Source organism: Cherax quadricarinatus, chromosome 45, assembly GCF_038502225.1.
Source record: "Cherax quadricarinatus isolate ZL_2023a chromosome 45, ASM3850222v1, whole genome shotgun sequence".
NCBI classification, from domain to species: Eukaryota; Metazoa; Arthropoda; class Malacostraca; order Decapoda; family Parastacidae; genus Cherax; species Cherax quadricarinatus.
Window position 1 is genome coordinate 26,240,229 of NC_091336.1, and position 25,814 is coordinate 26,266,042.

Consider the following 25,814-nt stretch of genomic DNA (forward strand, 5'->3'; position numbering starts at 1 on the left):
AGTAATAATGAAGATGTCAGTTTATAGTTATCAATCTTGATGATAATTTTACAAATAATTATTTGAAGAGAAGCATAAATTATACAGTACTGGCATCACTTGCAAATACATCAGGGTATATTTGTTAGTAAATGTGCAATTGAGGTGCCACATGTACCTGTAAAGTAGTAGGGGTAAAATCCACGGTTTTGAAATATTCTGCACATTTGGTGTCAATGCTATTTATATCTGCTGAAAAAATCAGTTGTCATAGGGCTTGCGAATTAATCATTTCATGGAGATTATTGTAATAATTAGGGAACATACTAGCAATTGCATAATGAATGATCAACTGTAAATAACAATAGAAGTACTTACTCTTGCATGTCCATCTGATGTATTTGTGGTGAGATTCTACATCCTGTTTGGTTATTCTGAAGTCGAAATCATCCCCAGAAGTCTCCACATCATGAATATCATCGGAGCCTGCCAGAAAGCTTTTGCAGATGCTCCTGTTCAGTGATGATGTCGAAATACCATTGCCAAGTTTATTTTGTCACAAATGTTACAGGTACCACTCTTAGGAGGCTCAAAATCAGAAATGAAGTCCCTATTGAATACACCATGGTAAAAATTAGGCATTACTAGTTCCACATTTTGGTATTATTCCTTCACCTATTCAACGTAAATTGTGTAGATAGCATTCATTAACTTCGCTTCTGGCACGTATTTCCTAAGGAGGCTCTTTGCACAAGGGTAAAGGTTAGGCATGGTCACAAGCAAGTTAATGTCTCCCTAACATCATGTGCCACTGCAACCATATTATTTATTGAAGACATTTACCATGTTTATCAACCCTGACTGTGCCAGTAGCAGTGTTTCACATGCACAGTCCTGGCACACTTTTCTGAAATAGTGTACATGCTGTAAAAATGCCTTAGAATATATTATACACAGTGCACTTATACATCATTGTGTATCTGATGACCCTCATCACTCTGCTAGCTGCATGCTTCGTAAACCTTCGCTTTATTGGCATTTACAAGTTTATAAAGACATGCATTTTGCACAATGAAGTTCTCAACTCCCATGATTCAAAGATCACTTTGACTGTCTCCATTCCATTCTTATTAAAGCATCCATTTACATGTGTTGTATGCCATACCAAAATTCCTCTTCTGCTAGCTGCATTTTTTCATGCTACTTAATTCCTTGGGCTTCTCCTACAATTGCTATACCAGAAGCAAATTCAATATCAGGGAAACTTACAATGTTGTATGTGGTAATGTTAATCAACTTCACCATATGTCCAAGATTGCCACTAATTCCCTCCATTTCTGGGCTGCATTGTTGTTACTCTTTGAGAGAGGATGCAATTATGCTGCCCTTCACCAGTCTTACCTTACATGTGTTTCTTCATATAGTAGGGGTGACAAATCATATTCAGCTTAATTTTACAATATTGTGTCACCCCTACTACTTGCAGCACCTCAATTGTAGATCTGATTAGCAAACTCTAATTATCTTCTACTTGAATAATATATTAATTTTTTTATGCATTATACTGTATAACACTTCAGATGCCTATTTTCTCTTATAATTTGTACAAGCAGACTACAGTCTCCTGCAGTGTTAGGTTATTGCACACTAGACTCCATAGCACTACACTTAAAAAATACAAGCAGTCAGAATTTTTTTTAATTCTATTAAAAGCATGAGTTAAAAAAATAGCTGCTAATGGAGCACCAGTAATATACAGACCACCACCACTATCACTATATAGAGCATGCATGTGGAAGACAAACTTTTAATCATTTGTAAACATCAAATTCATGTTACTCTGACCCCATGAATATTTTAGCGCAAATACCTGATGCTTTCCTCTGACATTACCATTCCCTCATACATTACACAATATATCTGGACAATCAATTTGACTACTACTACTAAGAATGTGACCTAGTTACTTAATAGTATATTATCACATTATGCAAACCTAAATTAATACAATTAGGCTTTAGTTACAGGTGGGGAGGGGGAAATGGTACCAGATAAACTAGGATAAACAAATTTTACACATCAGTATGCAAAGGTGAGCAATGAAAACCAAAAAAAATATTTACAATAACACCATGATATATTGCCTGAAAGGAGATTATAAAACTTTCATATGGATAAAATATATTCAATGTATATTTACTGAAAGAGAAACTCAATATAATGCTATAATGATTACTTTGGTAAGTGCATTACTCCAGATTAATAACATATACAAGTAATTAGCATAAAAACTAGTAGATTCCATAAAAACTTAGACACTATGACATGACAACTCCAGTCAGACTACATTTACATATTTGCTTTCTGCATGGATTTGTAAAATATTCTCACAAAGTAAATATAAATACATGAAGTAATTATTAAATGTAGTTTGCTTAAGAACTGTCATCAATACTGGTTTACCCATTTAAAAAAGATCAAGCAGTTTATCACTTCCTTTCCAGCAAAACCTGCATACATTTTTGTAGCAAAGTATTTTGTAAAAACTTAACAAATACACTACTGTATATGTAACCTTTGACTTTCCATTAAATCAGTTATTTAACAGAATACATCCACTTTTAATTGCTATCATTTTCTTCTAAAATATGTATAAACAATACAGTAACATCCACAGAAGCTAAAATACTTTTAATACAAAAATTATACAATTACAAAAACTAGCAAGACAAAAATGAAAGACTTTGGAGTTCTTGATAAAAACTGCTTGAAAACCTTAGATTTACCCGTGCTGATGGAATTAATGACTAATGCAATCAATTTGTAGATCAGCGACATGTGGGGGATATTGTATTGTGTGTCTGATGACGACCTACCAACACATGAAGGATTACTTGTAGTTAGGCTACAAGACACCCAATTCAGAAATAAGTGGTAAGGCTGCCAAGTTTATAACCCCTTCCCCCATTATGTGGACTAGATAGCACTCTCACCAACTCTTCATCACTACCGCCTACCAAATTTGTCTTTCATACTGATCCTTGTCAGAGTAACCTCTACAAGTTTGCTGCTCAATAGTGATGAATCACCAAAAATCTAAAAATTATAATATATTTGGCACATTATATGCTATGTAGCAACTTCCATACAGGCATCTTACAACCATGGTTCTTTACCTACAATAACTATATGCTACTTCTCTCCAAGGTTTGCAAGCATTAGCTTATTCCAGGATTTCCACCTAGATTAAATTCAAATAAATTGTTCAGAAATAGCTCTAAGAAAATTATATAACCTCATAAGAGGCTTCTATCTACTACATACATCTGGCACTGGGGAAGACTTATCTGGAATTTTTTTTTTTTTCTTTTGGAGACAGTAAAAGTCACTGGTACAATTACTGAACCCAAATTATTCACATCAAATGTATACTTTTCATTTTGTCTATTTCATAGCATACACATGTATTAATTTTAATACATTTTATAATTATTAAAACTTGTAGTCTTGGACAACCAAACTGCTAGTTAATAAAACCCATAAACATTACTGAAGTTATACTACTTCTAATTTAATAAGTTTTTCCACTCTTCTTTCTAGACCTTGTTATGTAAGGACAGTCTCCACTGACCTCCTTAATGTTTAAAATACTACACTTACAAATTAATATGCTCCCTTACTTAAAACAGAGTCCAAACAATGAGTTTCTTGAAGACCCAAACAAAAAACAAACAAAAAAAAACAAAAAAAAAAACTAGTTCTCCGTATGAGCACGGTACAACCATGGAGAAGAGCCTACATGGCCAGTGCTACCTGCATACTTCCAACACCCTCTACCAAACTACCTGCTCTATGAAAAAATTATTCCTACAATAAGAGCAACAACTAATAACAGAACTATAACACATATGATGATCATAATTTTCTTCTGTGGAGAGAAAAGAAAAAAGGGAATTACAAAATAAATAATAATGGGTATGATACAAAAGTTTCTATGAACTATAACAGAAAGGCTACTCATGTACAGTAACTATTGATAAAAATAGAGGATTTTTAAAATACAGTCACAAGTATATTGACAACACTGGTATTTGTTTATCTCAATGATAGAAAAAAAATAAAAATTACTCAAATGTTACTTTTTTGTATCCATGTTATAGATATGTATATAAATATAATCAAAAGCTTCAATATTAATATTATAAGTCAAAGTACTGGATTTAAAACCAAATTAATTTCAATAAAACACCAACTACAAGAGCTATGACAGCACTAATAACAATGAACTGTAACAAAGTAAAAAGGAAAAAAGTATTAGGTACTGTAACTAATGCCAACAAAAGTCAAATTAAAACTAATCAATATCAAATAGCCACTTACAGCATTCTGTCCACATTAATAAAACTATCTCTATTAGGAAGCTAAGCAATACTAGACAACATCCAACTCCCACATGGCTTCACAAGAGGGAAACACACCATTTAATATATACTTGTGATACCACTTTCATTATCCAATACCAGTGATCAACATGGAAAAAAAGCAAAAAAAAAAAAAAAAAAAAAATAAATAAATAAAAAAAAAATATTTCCATGGGGTACTAAAGGAGAAAATCAGAAAAAGATGCGTCTTGTTCATCCATACAAAAATATGAAGGAAGTTTTCCAATTAAAAATATATTAACACTACTCTGGCTAAAACTAAGTTTGTAACAAGATCAGTCAAAATCTACACATGAACCATTTTATGAACACCAGCTCATCCCAGGTTAATTCCCTCACCCATCACTGATCGAGTCACATCTACAACTGAAGGAAACCCCTCCACCCCACCCCCAAGAAAATAGAGAATATGAACAGAAGAACACCAATTTTTAAGACACCCAAAGGAAATGAGAAAACGAAGAGATCAAGCGATAACAATCACCAAGCAACCCAGCCACAGCAGCTGCCCACACCCACTTTATCATTAATTCTGTTTTGCTACTTACCCGCCGTGCTTTGCTTTGGTATCTGATGGCTTTCTTAGTATCCTGTTTGGCAGTGTCGACATAGTCCTGTGCTTCCTGTACGTGATTCTCAATCCTATTCATCAGTTCACCCTGTAGTTGTGGCCAGGGGATGGGGGTGTATGGGGGATAAGGATTATGCAGGATGCAGGATAGGATTAAGGATGGCAGGATAAGAAGGTTGGGATAGGTTGGGTAGGGAGTCAAGACAACAGAGAGAGAGGCAGAACACAAAGATAAAAGAGTAGGTTAAGGAAACAAGGCAAGGTTGAGGAGACAAGTGGCAGTGTAGAATAGAAACCAAATAAACCCGAGACGTATGAAAAGAGGACTTTACAAAATGTTGATCACAATGGACAAATGTTATTTGCAAGGAACAAGGAAAAAGGTTTGATAAAGGATACAAGTATTGGACAATAAATATCCAAGGAGGGAATCACACAAAGATTGAGGAATGGACAGGGTAAACAGAATGTTAATACCATAACAAATTATTGAAAACAGGATGGAGGAGGTACCAAAGAAATAATTTGTAATGGTACCAAAAGGATATACAGGGGAAGACACGGCAGTCAAGTGTTTGTAGGAGATAACAAGAGGTTATATAGGGGAGAGGCGGCAGTCATGTGTTTGGAAGCCATTAATATCCAGATAAACAGAGAAACAAGCACCGGGAGACAGTCATCACACATTATTGTTGTTTCAGTGGAAAAGATCATTTAACAGTTTCAATTGTAAGAGGTGTTTGGTTTTAATAGTTGCAAGATGAATAAACATCAGAGGGAAAAACAGTTGCAGAATATTAATAAGGCATTAGTAACAGGAAACATAATCACAATTAATTAATTGTAGAAATCATTACAGTAAACATAGAGGGGTTAAATGTATAGAGAGCATAATGAAGTATTAGTTAGTCCATGCCAGATGCAAGAGTGCAGTGAACGTGCAAAACAACAAGTGAAAGCGGAACATATATGACAAGTTACCAAGCCAGTTACAATAAAAAAAAGATCAGAAAGTAAAGAGAGACATCCCATGGATTTTTGTGTTGCAAGAGGATAGCATGCAGAGAGGAGTCATGCAGATTTACCAGTAAGAAATATTGCATGAGGGATAATAAGGATGGGTCAAATATATATGTAGGAAATAAGGGTGAAAAAAGAGAAAGAAAAAATACATTAGCATCTAGCTGCAATGATGATATAAAAAGTGAAAATTCTGCAGGTTACTCACCTTACGTGCTTTGCTTTGATACTTAAGTGCCTTTTTAGTGTCCTCCATAGCTTTGCCGACATATTCGACGGACTGATCTACGTGATATTCAATCCTATCAATCATCTCCCCCTAGTGGTTGGTGGTTGATCGATCAATCGTGGGTTGGTGAGGGAAGCAGGCATAGAGGAGAGAGGCAAAGAGACACAAAAAACAATTAATGATAACACATTCAGCAACAATCACAGCTTGAAAAAAAAAATCCTTATGGTGGTGGCTACTAGACACCAATACAGATATAACTCTGTGGCTACTGTTGTGTACATACTTTTGTGTGTGATGTGCAAGGCCTACATTGGGTTATAGGTAAGGATATGAAATGCACAAAATTGGCATTCAGAAACAAAAAGAAAAACTATCTGAACAGCAGAAAAAAATATACTGCAGACAGTCTCTTGAATTAAGTTGTCTTTTCCAGACATAAAAATCAAACTGTCATTTCTAAAAGCATCTAAAAATGTGAGAAACCATTTTGTGCCTCAGAGTTTTCAGTATAAGTCTCATCTCTTTGGGTCAAAACTGGTAACCACATTGATGATTAATAGGTCAAAGATAGACTATGTCTGTTCATTCATCTAGTGAACAAAACAACAAAAAACCCTGGTAATCTACTCTGCTGTCATGCCATCATACACAGGGTAAACTATGTACAAGTCTACCTATAACCCAAGCACAGACTCCTGGCAGCGCACATACACAAACCTACGACACTGTTGCTCTTCTTCCTGTGCTCCCGACGATTTTATAAAGAAAAAAACTTACCCGCCGTGCTCTACTTTTATATTTCACTGCTTTTTTTGTATCAATGGTGGCAGTCTGGACATAATCCACTGCATGCTCAACATTGTACTCTATGCGATCTATCATCTCCCCCTAGTGAGGTAAATCAAAAAAGGATCACTGGACAAATATTATATAAGACTGAAGACTCCAGTTAAGCTTATGGATGAACACTTATAATTTTCATTAAAAGCAATGCTCCACATAGTTAAAATATTTATAGAGGGTGTTATGATTTATATGTATATTTTAGCATTCATTAGTTTTTAAACAACTGCCCCTATCATAATACCCTACAAATTAAACTTAGGAAGGCATGCATACTATTGCCAGGCACACTAAACCCTTTATTGCTAACAAAATTAATGATTTCATAGGAAAACCCTCAAAAAGAAAGTCCTGCTATGACTACAAAAGATAACTGTTCATTCCCATGCACAATACATAACTGGAATCTCCTGAACATAATCTGCATCCTTCAACCATCTTCAAATTTGTAAAATTTCCATAAATTTCTTCAATCCTTATAATAATTTTTTCACTTCATAAATCATGTGTGCAACAATAACTTACATGAAGCTACATAATTTGAGAAAACAGTTGAAGATGCCTTTCTATTCTACAGACTACAAAAAACCATCATTCAGTCCATCATGATTCAAAATCTGTGGCACTTAACAATAAATAGCAAGAGAGAAAAAGTTACTGTAGTTTTGTTAATTTCATTTAAGCCATTAATGCATTTCCTATACGACAGCTTGGCTTCTTTGCCATAATGATGAATTTAAATAAATACAAGAGGCTTGACAAACTTTGTTTACTAGTTAGTCAGAACCTACTGATATGCCTACTTATTTCTTCCTAAATAATATACGAGTAATAAAAAGACAGCTAAGCATGCATGTTACATCTACATATTCCTCAATTGTAATTATCTTTTCATACTGAAAAGATAATTTCAATATAATTTGACATGCATTAATCTTTCATTATTATTTGTTAATTGGCACTCTATACCAATTTATTTGTAAAATTAAAATGCAGATATGCATATGTTTGTTAAATAAACTATCCTTAATGATATACATGTTTACACTGTATCTCATTTTATATAGCAAGTAAATGAATCTTGATTCATATACACTTCCATGCTACCCATTAAACCTAACCAATATTTTTTTTATTATTGTCGTTATAAAAGTGTGCTGACACTTAACCAATATTTATCTTCTCGTACGTGTGACCACCCATTTCATTCATTTTATATGATCAGCAGTTCAGAGAAAGCATTCAGTTATGTACAGTACCTTGCAAGTAGCCACTTAGCACCCTACTCACAACAAGCACTCAAACTGCTCTACAAGCAAACTACTAGTTACAAAAAAAAAAAATTGTCAATACATGTACTGATTTCTCTCCATTTAAAGATAACCTTTTATGTATTATTATTTTATTAGTAGTAGTGACAGTAGTAGTAGTGCTGGTGGTAGTGGTATAGTCATCCCTCACTTATTGAGTGTTCACTTTGTGGAATTTTGGTTGACTGAAAAAGAAACTTAGAACCCTTCCTCCACTTAACTACTATCTTGGGCTTGTTTTATGACCAAATTTGCTGGACTCAGACTAACTCAGTGACTGTTTCTTCAAGCAAAGACTGGCAGATATCATGGAAATACATGACATTTTGACAATACATTAAATTTCACTCTTAATTTAGATCCTGTTGACTTTCATACAGAAAGCTTAATAAGGTATTGTGGAGTGGGAAAGTGAATGAACCTATTTTGAGTGGAACCCTGTTATTTGTTTTCATTTCGAATGTCATGCAATGACAATGGACAATGGAAAACAAAACTACTGTGATCATGTGTATGATTTAAAATAGTAACTTTGTGGTGTATTTTATGGTTTTATTCTCAGTTTCTTGATATCAACTGATAAAATGGAAGCTATATTACAGAAACTGAGATGATTTTGATTTGTTTCAGGATGAAGTAGCTTGAAAATTGAGCTCAAAGTAGCAAAAATACTTGATTTTTGTCAATATTCCAGAGGACACTAACCATGTCATTTGCCTAATACATATCAAATTGGCCCATCTAATATACGTTCACAAATGCACTATTATTTATACAATTACAGTGGTCCTTCAAGTTTTGAACAGTTCCCAACTTGAACAATTATGTAAGTGTATTTTTGTAAGAGCTATTGCAAGTGTATTTTTGGGGGTCTGAAATGGACTAATCTGATTTACTTGAACAGCCTTCTGGAACGAATTAAGTTCGTAACTTGAGGTACCACTGTATTACAGTAATGCAGTAGCCTACACAACAGTAAAGCTTCTATTTTTTTTTGTGTGTGTGTGTGAATATTATAATCAAAAAGAAGCACTAAACCACAAGGGCTATACAGCACTGCTTTTTTGTGAATAAAAATTCAAAATGTAAAGCAAATGTAATAATATAGGAGTGGCCTGGCGACATGACTAATGAACAGAGGAGCTGTTTTAGTGCCAGGAATGTCTACATTGTTTATTCTGGACCCTATTTTGAAACTGGCCTTTTTTTTCTAATTGTGTGAAATTGGCCAAATTACCAATCTCTGATCACTTTATTGGGTAGATGAAATAGTTAAAGGAGCAATTTCTTGTTCTCAACTGACAGAATGGAAGACATTACTAATGAAATAGCTAAGTATTTGGTCAACTGAAATAATGGAATTGGCCTAAAATTGAACTCAAAGTGGATGAAATTGCCGGTGTGTAAATGTTGCCAGGACCACTAACTTTGGGGAAGCATAATTCCATAAGTTTTCCATCAAATTTTGTACTTGTGGTTTCATTACCTTTGGAAAAAGATTTCCATTTCATAAAATATTTTTTTTTTTTTTTTAACTTTTGGACCCTGGAAACAATTTTTAGATCAGGGGTCTAGACCCTCAAAGGGTTAAAGAATCACTGTTCCAGTCCCTTTCCTGCTTGTTAACCTTTTCACGGTTACTGACAACATTGCAATTTTTACAAAAGTATATAATATTCTTTCTAGAATGGCAGAGAATAATTTTCTGAAGGTAATGGTGCAAAAAAATGTGAATTATGATGAAAAACTCATGGAATAATGCAGATGCAAAGTTGGTAGTTTGGGCACAATGTACTCATCAGCAATTTCACCCACTGAGCCCTATTTTAGGCCAAATCCAAAGCTCAATTTGACCAAATTTGCTACTATGCCTTCAATTCTATCAACTGAGATTAAGAAACTCTAAAAACTACCCTATAAAGTGCAAAGGAGTCAGTAATGTGGCTAGATTTTTGTAATTCAACAAATTTTAATTTAAAAAGAGTCCAAAAATAAATACTGAAGGCATTTCAGCCACTAACCTTTCCTCTGTTCATTAATCATGCCCCTGGGGCCCCTCCTATTTAACATTTGCCCTCAATTTTTAATCCATCATTGCACAAAAAATCAAAGTCTTATTCATGGTTTAGGTTGTTGCAATAACTGAAGCAGATTTAGTAAAAACCCATAACACAGACCATGGAAGGGGTCCTACCATTCCTCAGGAAAAATCGCCAAAAATTTATTATTTCTCTATTTCGCTAGTACATATCTTGCATTCTATCATTTGATACCAAGAAACAGTCAATAAAACCATAAAAACTGCAATATAACACATTTTTTTTCCCCCCAATAAGATCAGAGGTTTGCTTTCCCCATCATGCACTGTTTGGGGCAGGAATTTTTTATATTGTACTCTCTCACCACATAGATCCAATCTTTCTTGTCTAGGCCAAAATTTACTACTCAACATATTTGAAAGTACTGTGCTTAAAACACATTTCTACATAAGTGACACTGGCATCAGTAACACTGTTAGGTTAGCCATGTGATAGACAGGTAAAGGGTTAAGAAAGAGATGGCTGTAGTAGTGGCAGTAAAACTTCAATTTAATGCTTTCAGATTTAATGGGCAAAATCTGGACAATGGGCAAAGTTAAAAAAAATAAAAAACAGATAAAGTCTGTTTCCAGATTTGTCTATTAAATGTCATTAATCCAATTTAACGAGCAATTGGCATTATTATTATTATTATTATTATTATTATTATTATTATTATTATTATTATTATTATTATTATTATTATTATTATGGGCTAGTGTTAGTGTTAGTAAAGTAGATCACTGATAACCCTGAAACCAATTGTTTGGCTTTTGCTTTTCACTAGAAAAATTCAGTAAAATTTTGTATAAGTTGGTGATCACTGGAAAGATGCTACCTCAATCCAGTGGTCTGGCACTCAACGTGGGCAAAATCGCCAATGCATATATATCTCTGACACAGCACAATTTGCAAGAGCGTAATTTCGTCATTTTGTTTTCATTAAATTTCATACTTTTTGTTTTATTACCTTCAGAAAAAGATTTTCTACCTTTTCATAAGAAAAAATAAGATATTTTTTTTTTTTTTAATTCTTGGACCCAGTGAAAATTTTCCGATTGGGGGTCTGGACCCTCAAACGGTTAATATGATTATTGGAAGTACAGTGTCTGCACTCTGAAGGAGGGTGTTATTAATGTTGCAGTTTTATAACTGTAGTGTAAGCACACCTCTGGCAAGACAGTGATGGAGTGAATGATGAAAGTTTTTCTTTTTCGGGCCACCCTGCCTTGGTGGGAGATGGCTGATGTGTTAATATATATTATGTACACACACACACACATTATATATATATATAACATATATACAGTATATATATATATATATAATATATATATATATATTATATATATATATATATATATATATATATATATATATATATATATATATATATATATATATATATATATATATTATATATATATATATGTAGGTAGTATATATTATATATTATATATATATAATATATATATATATATATATATATATATTATGTATATATATATGTAGGTAGTAGGTTGGTAGACAGCAACCACCCAGGGAAGTACTACCGTCCTGCCAGATGACTGTGAAACAAAAACCTGTAATTGTTTTGCATGATGGTAGGATTGCTGGTTTCTTTTTCTGTCTCATAAACACGCTAAGATAACAGGGATATCTTGCTACTCCTACTAACACTTTGGTCACACTTCACAGACACGCACATGCATATATATATATACATACATCTAGGTTTTTCTCCTTTTTCTAAATAGCTCTTGTTCTTTTTTATTTCTTCTATTGTCCATGGGGAAGTGGAAAAGAATCTTTCCTCCGTAAGCCATGCGTGTCGTATGAGGCGACTAAAATGCCGGGAGCAATGGGCTAGTAACCCCTTCTCCTGTATACAATTACTAAAAAAGAGAAGAAGAAAAACTTTATAAAACTGGGTTGCTTAAATGTGCGTGGATGTAGTGCGGATGACAAGAAACAGATGATTGCTGATGTTATGAATGAAAAGAAGTTGGATGTCCTGGCCCTAAGCGAAACAAAGCTGAAGGGGGTAGGAGAGTTTCAGTGGGGGGAAATAAATGGGATTAAATCTGGAGTATCTGAGAGAGTTAGAGCAAAGGAAGGGGTAGCAGTAATGTTAAATGATCAGTTATGGAAGGAGAAAAGAGAATATGAATGTGTAAATTCAAGAATTATGTGGATTAAAGTAAAGGTTGGATGCGAGAAGTGGGTCATAATAAGCGTGTATGCACCTGGAGAAGAGAGGAATGCAGAGGAGAGAGAGAGATTTTGGGAGATGTTAAGTGAATGTATAGGAGGCTTTGAACCAAGTGAGAGAGTAATTGTGGTAGGGGACCTGAATGCTAAAGTAGGAGAAACTTTTAGAGAGGGTGTGGTAGGTAAGTTTGGGGTGCCAGGTGTAAATGATAATGGGAGCCCTTTGATTGAACTTTGTATAGAAAGGGGTTTAGTTATAGGTAATACATATTTTAAGAAAAAGAGGATAAATAAGTATACACGATATGATGTAGGGCGAAATGACAGTAGTTTGTTGGATTATGTATTGGTAGATAAAAGACTGTTGAGTAGACTTCAGGATGTACATGTTTATAGAGGGGCCACAGATATATCAGATCACTTTCTAGTTGTAGCTACACTGAGAGTAAAAGGTAGATGGGATACAAGGAGAATAGAAGCATCAGGGAAGAGAGAGGTGAAGGTTTATAAACTAAAAGAGGAGGCAGTTAGGGTAAGATATAAACAGCTATTGGAGGATAGATGGGCTAATGAGAGCATAGGCAATGGGGTCGAAGAGGTATGGGGTAGGTTTAAAAATGTAGTGTTAGAGTCTTCAGCAGAAGTTTGTGGTTACAGGAAAGTGGGTGCAGGAGGGAAGAGGAGCGATTGGTGGAATGATGATGTAAAGAGAGTAGTAAGGGAGAAAAAGTTAGCATATGAGAAGTTTTTACAAAGTAGAAGTGATGCAAGGAGGGAAGAGTATATGGAGAAAAAGAGAGAGGTTAAGAGAGTGGTGAAGCAATGTAAAAAGAGAGCAAATGAGAGAGTGGGTGAGATGTTATCAACAAATTTTGTTGAAAATAAGAAAAAGTTTTGGAGTGAGATTAACAAGTTAAGAAAGCCTAGAGAACAAATGGATTTGTCAGTTAAAAATAGGAGAGGAGAGTTATTAAATGGAGAGTTAGAGGTATTGGGAAGATGGAAGGAATATTTTGAGGAATTGTTAAATGTTGATGAAGATAGGGAAGCTGTGATTTCGTGTATAGGGCAAGGAGGAATAACATCTTGTAGGAGTGAGGAAGAGCCAGTTGTGAGTGTGGGGGAAGTTCGTGAGGCAGTAGGTAAAATGAAAGGGGGTAAGGCAGCCGGGATTGATGGGATAAAGATAGAAATGTTAAAAGCAGGTGGGGATATAGTTTTGGAGTGGTTGGTGCAATTGTTTAATAAATGTATGGAAGAGGGTAAGGTACCTAGGGATTGGCAGAGAGCATGCATAGTTCCTTTGTATAAAGGCAAAGGGGATAAAAGAGAGTGCAAAAATTATAGGGGGATAAGTCTGTTGAGTGTACCTGGTAAAGTGTATGGTAGAGTTATAATTGAAAGAATTAAGAGTAAGACGGAGAATAGGATAGCAGATGAACAAGGAGGCTTTAGGAAAGGTAGGGGGTGTGTGGACCAGGTGTTTACAGTGAAACATATAAGTGAACAGTATTTAGATAAGGCTAAAGAGGTCTTTGTGGCATTTATGGATTTGGAAAAGGCGTATGACAGGGTGGATAGGGGGGCAATGTGGCAGATGTTGCAAGTGTATGGTGTAGGAGGTAGGTTACTGAAAGCAGTGAAGAGTTTTTACGAGGATAGTGAGGCTCAAGTTAGAGTATGTAGGAAAGAGGGAAATTTTTTCCCAGTAAAAGTAGGCCTTAGACAAGGATGTGTGATGTCACCGTGGTTGTTTAATATATTTATAGATGGGGTTGTAAGAGAAGTAAATGCGAGGGTCTTGGCAAGAGGCGTGGAGTTAAAAGATAAAGAATCACACACAAAGTGGGAGTTGTCACAGCTGCTCTTTGCTGATGACACTGTGCTCTTGGGAGATTCTGAAGAGAAGTTGCAGAGATTGGTGGATGAATTTGGTAGGGTGTGCAAAAGAAGAAAATTAAAGGTGAATACAGGAAAGAGTAAGGTTATGAGGATAACAAAAAGATTAGGTGATGAAAGATTGAATATCAGATTGGAGGGAGAGAGTATGGAGGAGGTGAACGTATTCAGATATTTGGGAGTGGACGTGTCAGCGGATGGGTCTATGAAAGATGAGGTGAATCATAGAATTGATGAGGGAAAAAGAGTGAGTGGTGCACTTAGGAGTCTGTGGAGACAAAGAACTTTGTCCTTGGAGGCAAAGAGGGGAATGTATGAGAGTATAGTTTTACCAACGCTCTTATATGGGTGTGAAGCGTGGGTGATGAATGTTGCAGCGAGGAGAAGGCTGGAGGCAGTGGAGATGTCATGTCTGAGGGCAATGTGTGGTGTGAATATAATGCAGAGAATTCGTAGTTTGGAAGTTAGGAGGAGGTGCGGGATTACCAAAACTGTTGTCCAGAGGGCTGAGGAAGGGTTGTTGAGGTGGTTCGGACATGTAGAGAGAATGGAGCGAAACAGAATGACTTCAAGAGTGTATCAGTCTGTAGTGGAAGGAAGGCGGGGTAGGGGTCGGCCAAGGAAGGGTTGGAGGGAGGGGGTAAAGGAGGTTTTGTGTGCGAGGGGCTTGGACTTCCAGCAGGCATGCTTGAGCGTGTTTGATAGGAGTGAATGGAGACAAATGGTTTTTAATACTTGACGTGCTGTTGGAGTGTGAGCAAAGTAACATTTATGAAGGGATTCAGGGAAACCGGCAGGCCGGACTTGAGTCCTGGAGATGGGAAGTACAGTGCCTGCACTCTGAAGGAGGGGTGTTAATGTTGCAGTTTAAAAACTGTAGTGTAAAGCACCCTTCTGGCAAGACAGTGATGGAGTGAATGATGGTGAAAGTTTTTCTTTTTCGGGCCACCCTGCCTTGGTGGGAATCGGCCGGTGTGATAAAAAAAAAAAAAAAAAAAAAAATATATATATATTTATATTTTCAACAAACCGGCCAAATCCCACCAAGGCAGGGTGGCCCAAAAAAGAAAAACGAAAGTTTCTCTTATTACATTTAGTAATATATACAGGAGAAGGGGTTACTAGCCCCTTGTTCCCGACATTTCAGTCACCTTTTACAACACGCATGGATTACGGAGGAAGAATTCTGTTCCACTTCCCCATGGAGATAGGAGGAAATAAACAAGAACAAGAACTAGAAAGCAAATAGAAGAAAACCCAGAGGGGTGTGTATATATATGCTTGTACATGTATGAGTAGTGTGGCCTAAGTGTAAGTAGAAGTAACAAGACATACCTGAAATCTTGCATGTTTATGAGACAGAAAGAAGAAACCAGCAATCCTACCATCATGTAAAACAATTACAGGTTTCTGTTTTACACTCACTTGGCAGGACGGTAACACCTCCCTGGGCGGTTGCTGTTTACCAACCTACTACCTAGACCTCATGAAACACCACTGCATCCCACTGATACAGCTAATAAGATAAACGACTTCTTCTCAAACATAGGATCTAGTCTTGCCAGTAAAATCCCACGTACCAATGCCCGTGCCAGGGACTATCTAGATGGGAATTTCCCAAATTCCTTCTATCTTGTACCAACTGAGCCCACGGAAGTCACCGCGATCATAAAGTCACTTAAAAATAACTCGGGGAATCTGTCTCACATCCCACCATTATTGTACAAGCGAGCGGCCCATGTCATTTCACATGCTATTACATTACTTTTTAACAAGTCACTAGAAAATAGCACTTTCCCGACACTACTCAAGACAGCAAGGGTTACACCAATAAATAAAGGTGGTGACCCTCCAGACGCAAACAACTAGAGGCCAATATCAAGATGAGTAGTATTTATTGTAAAAAATCAAGTGTGGTATGTATGGTAGTCAGCCGGGCTACCATACCAGGCCACCCCACCCACACATACTATTCTATGATATTTAAGCATCCCAGAGCAATAAAATGTATATACAGTTCACTCATTACTTGCCTTAAAATATTTGTAGTCTTAATGTAGGGTCAGGAGTAAGTAAATGAGATAAAACGAATAAATGAGAGAGAGAAAGAATGAGTGCATGAGAGAGGACAGGCTCAGAGTTATGTAAACAAACCAGGCGAAGGTAAGTTTTGTAAACGAAGTGTACACGTCTGGTTTGTGTACAAGTTACATTGTGTACAGGTTGTCTCTACATTGATATGGTAGAATAAATAAAGAAGAACACTCTCATTCTCATGTAACATCATTTTGAGAAGAAATGATGCTCTGAGTGAAGGTAATGGAAATAAGTCACTCTGACTTTTTTGGGTTATCCTAGGTTCTCTACACATATGTTGTTATGTATGATAATCTATGTAACTGTATTTGTGTATACCTGAATAAACTTACATACGAAAGGAATAATTTTCTAGTTACCCACAGTAACACATTTTCTCTTATGTTAGATTAGAGAAAATGTTATTCTTGCCGTCACTTGTACAAGTTATCTGGCTACCACATCTCATATTTATAATCTTTATTTACTACAAGTACATGTACATGGTATACAGTCCTAGCTGACAACAATGACATACTACTACATAGAAAGCCACTTGTTATGCTGAGCATCTCGGGCAAATTAGGTCAGTGTCCCAGGATGCGACCCACACCAGTCGACTAACACCCAGGTACCCATTTTACTGATGGGGAACATAGACAACAGGTGGAAAGAAACACGTCCAATGTTTCTACTCTGGCTGGGAATCGAACCCAGGCCCTCGCCGTGTGAAGCGAGAGCGTTAACCACCAGGCTACCAGAGCCTGTGGGGTGTATTTATCATCTTTTTATGTTATGTATCGTGTTTATTATATAATTTTGAAAAAAATATCATGGATGGATTAATGAAAATGTGTATATTAACGTAATATACGACATTTAATGAGACTCGGTGATTATTATTATTATTATTTCTAATATGGGGTCACTTGTGCAAGTCGTCTGCTACCACATCTCACATTTATGTTTATTTATTCTACTGTGGGGTGTATTTATCTTATTTATATGTTATGCATCGTGTTTATTATATAATTTTGAAAAAAATATCATAGATGGATTAATGAAAATGTGTATATTAACGTAATATATGACATTTAAATGAGACTCGATGATTATTATTATCATTACTAATATGACGTCTGGAGACAAAAGACACTCTTACTGATTTTAATGTGTACCTGCACGCCAGCACAGTATGTAAGTTTATTTAAATATGTGTATGTGTGGGTGGGGTGGCCTGGTATGGTAGCCTGGCTGACTACCATACATACCACACTTGATTTCTTACAATAAATACTACTTGTCTCACCCTAGATTAAGACTATAAATATTTTAAGGTAAGTAATGAGTGCACTATGTGTGTATTGTACTTTTTATTGTTTTTTGATGCCTGGTTCTATTGCTAACTTAATATATGTTAGTGTAAACTTGTTATCTAGTGTTTGTATGCATTTGTAAGTGGAAAAAAAGGGTGTTCCACTTTACGGCGGTTGCCTGGAACCTAACCAGCCGTATAAGTGGGGCCTTCCTGTATATATATATAATTAATAAATAAATAAATAAATAAATAAATAAATATATATATATATACATATATATATTATATAAATACTATATAATATATATATATATATATATATATATATATATATATATATATATATACAGTGGACCCCCGCATAACGATCACCTCCGAATGCGACCAATTATGTAAGTGTATTTATGTAAGTGCGTTTGTACGTGTATGTTTGGGGGTCTGAAATGGACTAATCTACTTCACAATATTCCTTATGGGAACAAATTCGGTCAGTACTGGCACCTGAACATACTTCTGGAGTGAAAAAATATCGTTAACCGGGGGTCCACTGTATATATATATATATATATATATATATATATATATATTATAGGTAGTAGGTTGGTAGACAGCAACCGCCCAGGGAGGTACTACCGTCCTGCCAAGTGAGTGTAAAACGAAAGCCTGTAATTGTTTTACATGATGGTAGGATTGCTTGTGTCCTTTTTTCTGTCTCATGAACATGCAAGATTTCAGGTATATCTTGCTACTTCTACTTACACTTAGGTGTCACTACACATACATGTACAAGCACATATATACACACCCCTCTGGGTTTTCTTCTATTTCCTTTCTAGTTCTTATTCTTATTTATTTCCTCTTATTTCCATGGGGAAGTGGAACAGAATTCTTCCTCCGTAAGCCATGCGTGTTGTAAGAGGCGACTAAAATGCCGGGAGCAAGGGGCTAGTAACCTCTTCTCTTGTATATATTACTAAATGTAAAAGGAGAAACTTTTGTTTTTTCTTTTGGGCCACCCCGCCTCGGTGGGATACGGCCGGTGTATTGAAAGAATATATATATATATATATATATATATATATATATATATATATATATATATATATATATATATATATATATATATATATATATATCTATATATGTATATATATATACATGTATATATATATATATATATATACATGTATATATATATATATATACATGTATATATATATATATATACATGTATATATATATATATATATATATATATATATATATATATATATATATATATATATATATATATATATATATATATATATATATATATGCAAAAAAACCACTCTGAAAGAATAGAGAAATTCCAAGCGCTTTCGTGGAATTTCTCTATTCTTTCAGAGTGGTTGTTTTGCATATTCTGAAATCACCTGTTTACTGTGATCTTATTGCATGTGTATGTATGTATATGTATATATATATATATATATATATATATATATATATATATATATATATCAACAAGTTGGCCGTCTCCCACCGAGGCAGGGTGACCCAAAAAAGAAAGAAAATCCCCAAAAAGAAAATGCTTTCATCATCATTCAACACTTTCACCACACCCACACATAATCACCGTCTTTGCAGAGGTGCTCAGAATACAACAGTTTAGAAGCATATACGTATAAAGATACACAACATATCCCTCCAAACTGCCAATATCCCAAACCCCTCCTTTAAAGTGCAGGCATTGTACTTCCCATTTCCAGGACTCAAGTCCGACTATATGAAAATAACCGGTTTCCCTGATTGCCTTCACTAAATATTACCCTGCTCACACTCCAACAGATCGTCAGGTCCCAAGTACCATTCATCTCCATTCACTCCTATCTAACATGCTCACGCACGCTTGCTAGAAGTCCAAGCCCCTTGCCCACAAAACCTCCTTAATATATACAGGTCTCCCTCAACATTCGCGTTTTCAACTTTCGCGGGCTTCACACATTCGCGAATTCCCAACCGCCAAATCATATTTAAGTTTACCGCCACAAGTTCTTACTACCCTCCCTCCGACCCCTGCAACTGGCAGCCAGCCCTCCCACCACTGTGTGGTGAGTGTTTTGTTTGTTTATTTGCTATTAAACTACAGTATAAATAATGTAAACCCATCCATGACTGCATATTAGAATGGCTATTCAGACAGGTATTGGAAGGTGACATCATGTGTTTACTCTTGAACACAGCAAAGAATCAAACATTTCTGCTACTGCTAATAATAATAATAATAATAATAATAATAATAATAATAATAATAATAATAATAATAATAATAATAATAATAATAATAATAATAATAATAATAATATAATAATAATAATAATAATAATAATAATAATAATAATAATAAGAATAATAATAAATACGATAGAATTGAAGAAGGAAATTGTACAAAAATACGAGGGTTGAAGCAGTGGTGGAGGAAGTGGTTGACGCATCGTCAGTTTGGCTTTGTTTATGCTGGAGTATTAGTCTCCGTGCTCTTCCAAACATTTCACAATAATTCATTGTATTTGGTGCTTGTAGATTGAGTGTGACTGGAGTGGTTGAAGCAGTGACAGAGGTAGTGACAGAGGCAATGGTAGAGGCAGTGGTAGAGGCAGTTATAGAGGCAGTGGTAGAGGCAGTGGGTGAGGCAGTGGGTGAGGCAGTGGTTGAGGCAGTGGTAGAGGCAGTGGTAGAGGCAGTGGTAGAGGCAGTTATAGAGGCAGTGGTAGAGGCAGTGGGTGAGGCAGTGGTAGAGGCAGTGGGTGAGGCAGTGGGTGAGGCAGTGGGTGAGGCAGTGGTAGAGGCAGTGGTAGAGGCAGTGGTAGAGGCAGTTATAGAGGCAGTGGTAGAGGCAGTGGGTGAGGCAGTGGTTGAGGCAGTGGTAGAGGCAGTGGGTGAGGCAGTGGTAGAGGCAGTGGGTGAGGCAGTGGTAGAGGCAGTGGGTGAGGCAGTGATATTTACTAACATATATGTTTTAAATAATAATAGTACATTATGAATAACATTTATTATTATTATTATTATTATTATAAATGTTATTAATATTAACATGTACTATTATTATTTATAACATATATGTTAGTAAATACCACTGCCTCTACCACTGCCTCACCCACTGCCTCACCCACTGCCTCTACCACTGCCTCGCCCACTGCCTCGCCCACTCCAGTCACACTCAATCTACAAGCACCAAATACAATGAATTACTGTGAAATGTTTGGAAGAGCACGGAGACTAATACTCACTCCAGCATAAACAAAGCCACACTGACGATGTGTCAACCACTTCCTCCACCACTGCTTCAACTCTCGTATTTTTGTACAATTTCCTTCTTCAATTCTATAGTATTTATTATTATTATTATTATTATATTATTATTATTATTATTATTATTATTATTATTATTATTATTATTAGCAGTAGCACAACTGTTTGATTCTTTGCTGTGTTCAAGAGTAAACACATGATGTCACCTTCCAATACCTGTCCTAATAGCCATTCCAATATGCAGTCATAAATGGGTTGACATTATTTATACTGTAGTTTAATAGCAAATAATGAACAAACAAAACACTCACCACACAGTGGTGGGAGGGCTGGCTGCCAGTTGTGGGGGGTCAGAGGGAGGGTAGTAGGGACTCGCAGTGGTGGAGGCAGTGGTATTTAATAACATACATGTTATTAAGCCATAACGTATGTATTTAGTACAATTTACGACGTGTTCATGTATTTTATGATTGTTCATGGTTCGATAAGTTAAGGAAGCAGTATTGTATTATATTTCCCTACAATATATTGGGGCACCAAACATTCGCTATTTTTCAACATTCGCGAGGCTCTTGATCCCCTAACCCTCGTGAATGTTGAGGGAGACCTGTATACATACCCCTTTGGGTTTTCTTCTATTTTCTTTCTAGTTCTTGTTCGTGCTTATTTCTTCTTATCTCCATGAGGAAGTGGAACAGAATTCTTCCCCCGTCAGCCATGTGTGTCGTAGGAGGCGATTAAAATGCCAGGTGCAAGGGGCTAGTAACCCCTTCTCCTGTACATATTACGAAATTTGAAAGGAGAAACTTTCGTTTTTCCTTTTGGGCCACCCCACCTCGGTGGGATACGGCTGGTACGTTGAAAGAAGATATCTTTCTTGCAGGTAGTAGGTTGGTAGACAGCAACCACCCAGGGAGGTACTACCGTCCTGCCAGGTGAGTGTAAAACGAAAGCCTGTAATTGTTTTACATAATGGTAGGATTGCTGGTGCCCATTTTTCTGTCTCATGAACATGCAATATTTCAGGTACATCTTGCTACTTCTACTTACACTTAGGTCACACTACACATACATGTACAAGCATATATATGCATACCCCTCAAGGTTTTCTTCTATATTCTTTCTAGTTCTTGTTCTTGTTTATTTCCTAGTGGCCCCCTCTGTAATTAATATTTTATTACATGTAAACCACACAATAACCAAAATCTGTAAACCCCGCATTGCAATCCTTATATAGAATAAACGTTGATTTGATTTGATTTGATTTGGTCTCCATGAGGAAGTGGAACGGAATTCCTCATCCGAAAGCCATGTGTGTCATAAGAGGCGACTAAAATGCCGGGAGCAAGGGGCTAGTAACCCCTTCTCCTGTATATATTACTAAATTTGAAAGGAGAAACTTTCGTTTGTCCTTTTGGGCCACCCCACCTCGGTGGGATACGGCTGGTACATTGAATGAAGAAGATACATCCTTCTTTCTTTCAATACATTATATATATATATATATATACAGTGGACCCCCGGTTAACGATATTTTTTCACTCCAGAAGTATGTTCAGGTGCCAGTACTGACCGAATTTGTTCCCATAAGGAATATTGTGAAGTAGATTAGTCCATTTCAGACCCCCAAACATACATGTACAAATGCACTTACATAAATACACTTACATAATTGGTCACATTCGGAGGTAATCGTTATGCGGGGGTCCACTGTATATGTATATGTATATATATATATATATATATATATATATATTTTTTATTATCACACTGGCCGATTCCCACCAAGGCAGGGTGGCCAGAAAAAGAAAAACTTTCACCATCATTCACTCCATCACTGTCTTGCCAGAAGGGTGCTTTACACTACAGTTTTTAAACTGCAACATTAACACCCCTCCTTCAGAGTGCAGGCACTGTACTTCCCATCTCCAGGACTCAAGTCCGGCCTGCCGGTTTCCCTGAACCCCTTCATAAATGTTACTTTGCTCACACTCCAACAGCACGTCAAGTATTAAAAACCATTTGTCTCCATTCACTCCTATCAAACACGCTCACGCATGCCTGCTGGAAGTCCAAGCCCCTCGCACACAAAACCTCCTTTACCCCCTCCCTCCAACCTTTCCTAGGCCGACCCCTACCCCGCCTTCCTTCCACTACAGACTGATACACTCTTGAAGTTATTCTGTTTCGCTCCATTCTATCCACATGTCCGAACCACCTCAACAACCCTTCCTCAGCCCTCTGGACAACAGTTTTGGTAATCCCGCACCTCCTCCTAACTTCCAAACTACGAATTCTCTGCATTATATTCACACCACACATTGCTCTCAGACATGACATCTCCACTGCCTCCAGCCTTCTCCTCGCTGCAACATTCATCACCCATGCTTCACACCCATATAAGAGCGTTGGTAAAACTATACTCTCATACATTCCCCTCTTTGCCTCCAAGGACAAAGTTCTTTGTCTCCAGAGACTCCTAAGTGCACCACTCACCCTTTTCCCCTCATCAATTCTATGATTCACCTCATCTTTCATAGACCCATCCGCTGACACGTCCACTCCCAAATATCTGAATACATTCACCTCCTCCATACTCTCTCCCTCCAATCTGATATCCAATCTTTCATCACCTAATCTTTTTGTTATCCTCATAACCTTACTCTTTCCTGTATTCACTTTCAATTTTCTTCTTTTGCACACCCTACCAAATTCATCCACCAATCTCTGCAACTTCTCTTCAGAATCTCCCAAGAGCACAGTGTCATCAGCAAAGAGCAACTGTGACAACTCCCACTTTATGTGTGATTCTTTATCTTTTAACTCCACGCCTCTTGCCAAGACCCTCGCATTTACTTCTCTTACAACCCCATCTATAAATATATTAAACAACCACGGTGACATCACACATCCTTGTCTAAGGCCTACTTTTACTGGGAAATAATTTCCCTCTTTCCTACATACTCTAACTTGAGCCTCACTATCCTCGTAAAAACTCTAAACTGCTTTCAGTAACCTACCTCCTACACCATACACCTGCAACATCTGCCACATTGCCCCCCTATCCACCCTGTCATACGCCTTTTCCAAATCCATAAATGCCACAAAGACCTCTTTAGCCTTATCTAAATACTGTTCACTTATATGTTTCACTGTAAACACCTGGTCCACACACCCCCTACCTTTCATAAAGCCTCCTTGTTCATCTGCTATCCTATTCTCCGTCTTACTCTTAATTCTTTCAATAATAACTCTACCATACACTTTGCCAGGTATACTCAACAGACTTATCCCCCTATAATTTTTGCACTCTCTTTTATCCCCTTTGCCTTTATACAAAGGAACTATGCATGCTCTCTGCCAATCCCTAGGTACCTTACCCTCTTCCATACATTTATTAAATAATTGCACCAACCACTCCAAAACTATATCCCCACCTGCTTTTAACATTTCTATCTTTATCCCATCAATCCCGGCTGCCTTACCCCCTTTCATTTTACCTACTGCCTCACGAACTTCCCCCACACTCACAACTGGCTCTTCCTCACTCCTACAAGATGTTATTCCTCCTTGTCCTATACACGAAATCACAGCTTCCCTATCTTCATCAACATTTAACAATTCCTCAAAATATTCCCTCCATCTTCCCAATACCTCTAGCTCTCCATTTAATAACTCTCCTCTCCTATTTTTAACTGACAAATCCATTTGTTCTCTAGGCTTCCTTAACTTGTTAATCTCACTCCAAAACTTTTTCTTATTTTCAACAAAATTTGTTGATAACATCTCACCCACTCTCTCATTTGCTCTCTTTTTACATTGCTTCACCACTCTCTTAACACCTCTCTTTTTCTCCATATACTCTTCCCTCCTTGCATCACTTCTACTTTGTAAAAACTTCTCATATGCTAACTTTTTCTCCCTTACTACTCTCTTTACATCATCATTCCAACAATCGCTCCTCTTCCCTCCCGCACCCACTTTCCTGTAACCACAAACTTCTGCTGAACACTCTAACACTACATTTTTAAACCTACCCCATACCTCTTCGACCCCATTTCCTATGCTCTCATTAGCCCATCTATCCTCCAATAGCTGTTTATATCTTACCCTAACTGCCTCCTCTTTTAGTTTATAAACCTTCACCTCTCTCTTCCCTGATGCTTCTATTCTCCTTGTATCCCATCTACCTTTTACTCTCAGTGTAGCTACAACTAGAAAGTGATCTGATATATCTGTGTCCCCTCTATAAACATGTACATCCTGAAGTCTACTCAACAGTCTTTTATCTACCAATACATAATCCAACAAACTACTGTCATTTTGCCCTACATCATATCTTGTATACTTATTTATCCTCTTTTTCTTAAAATATGTATTACCTATAACTAAACCCCTTTCTATACAAAGTTCAATCAAAGGGCTCCCATTATCATTTACACCTGGCACCCCAAACTTACCTACCACACCCTCTCTAAAAGTTTCTCCTACTTTAGCATTCAGATCCCCTACCATAATTACTCTCTCACTTGGTTCAAAGG

At 36.5% G+C, this 25,814-nt stretch overlaps 1 protein-coding gene across 10 annotated transcripts in view; it reads right to left on the reverse strand.

Moving 5' to 3' along the window:
- Syx1A (Syntaxin 1A) overlaps positions 1-25,814 on the reverse strand; it is a 466,543-nt gene that overhangs the window by 69,955 nt on the left and 370,774 nt on the right. For 4 of the 10 annotated variants that reach the window (XR_008407913.2, XR_008407912.2, XM_053785242.2 and 1 more), the window contains exon 8: positions 6,221-6,331. Coding sequence is in view for 8 of the 10 variants with exons in the window: in XM_053785242.2 (XP_053641217.1) it covers positions 6,221-6,331 (111 nt within the window). In the remaining 2 variants the exon portion in view is untranslated. Of the gene's footprint in view, positions 1-1,664; positions 3,908-4,969; positions 5,081-6,220; positions 6,332-25,814 lie in introns of those variants that run through there. The other 6 variants (XM_053785239.2, XM_053785238.2, XM_053785243.2 and 3 more) reach the window with 4 other exon arrangements.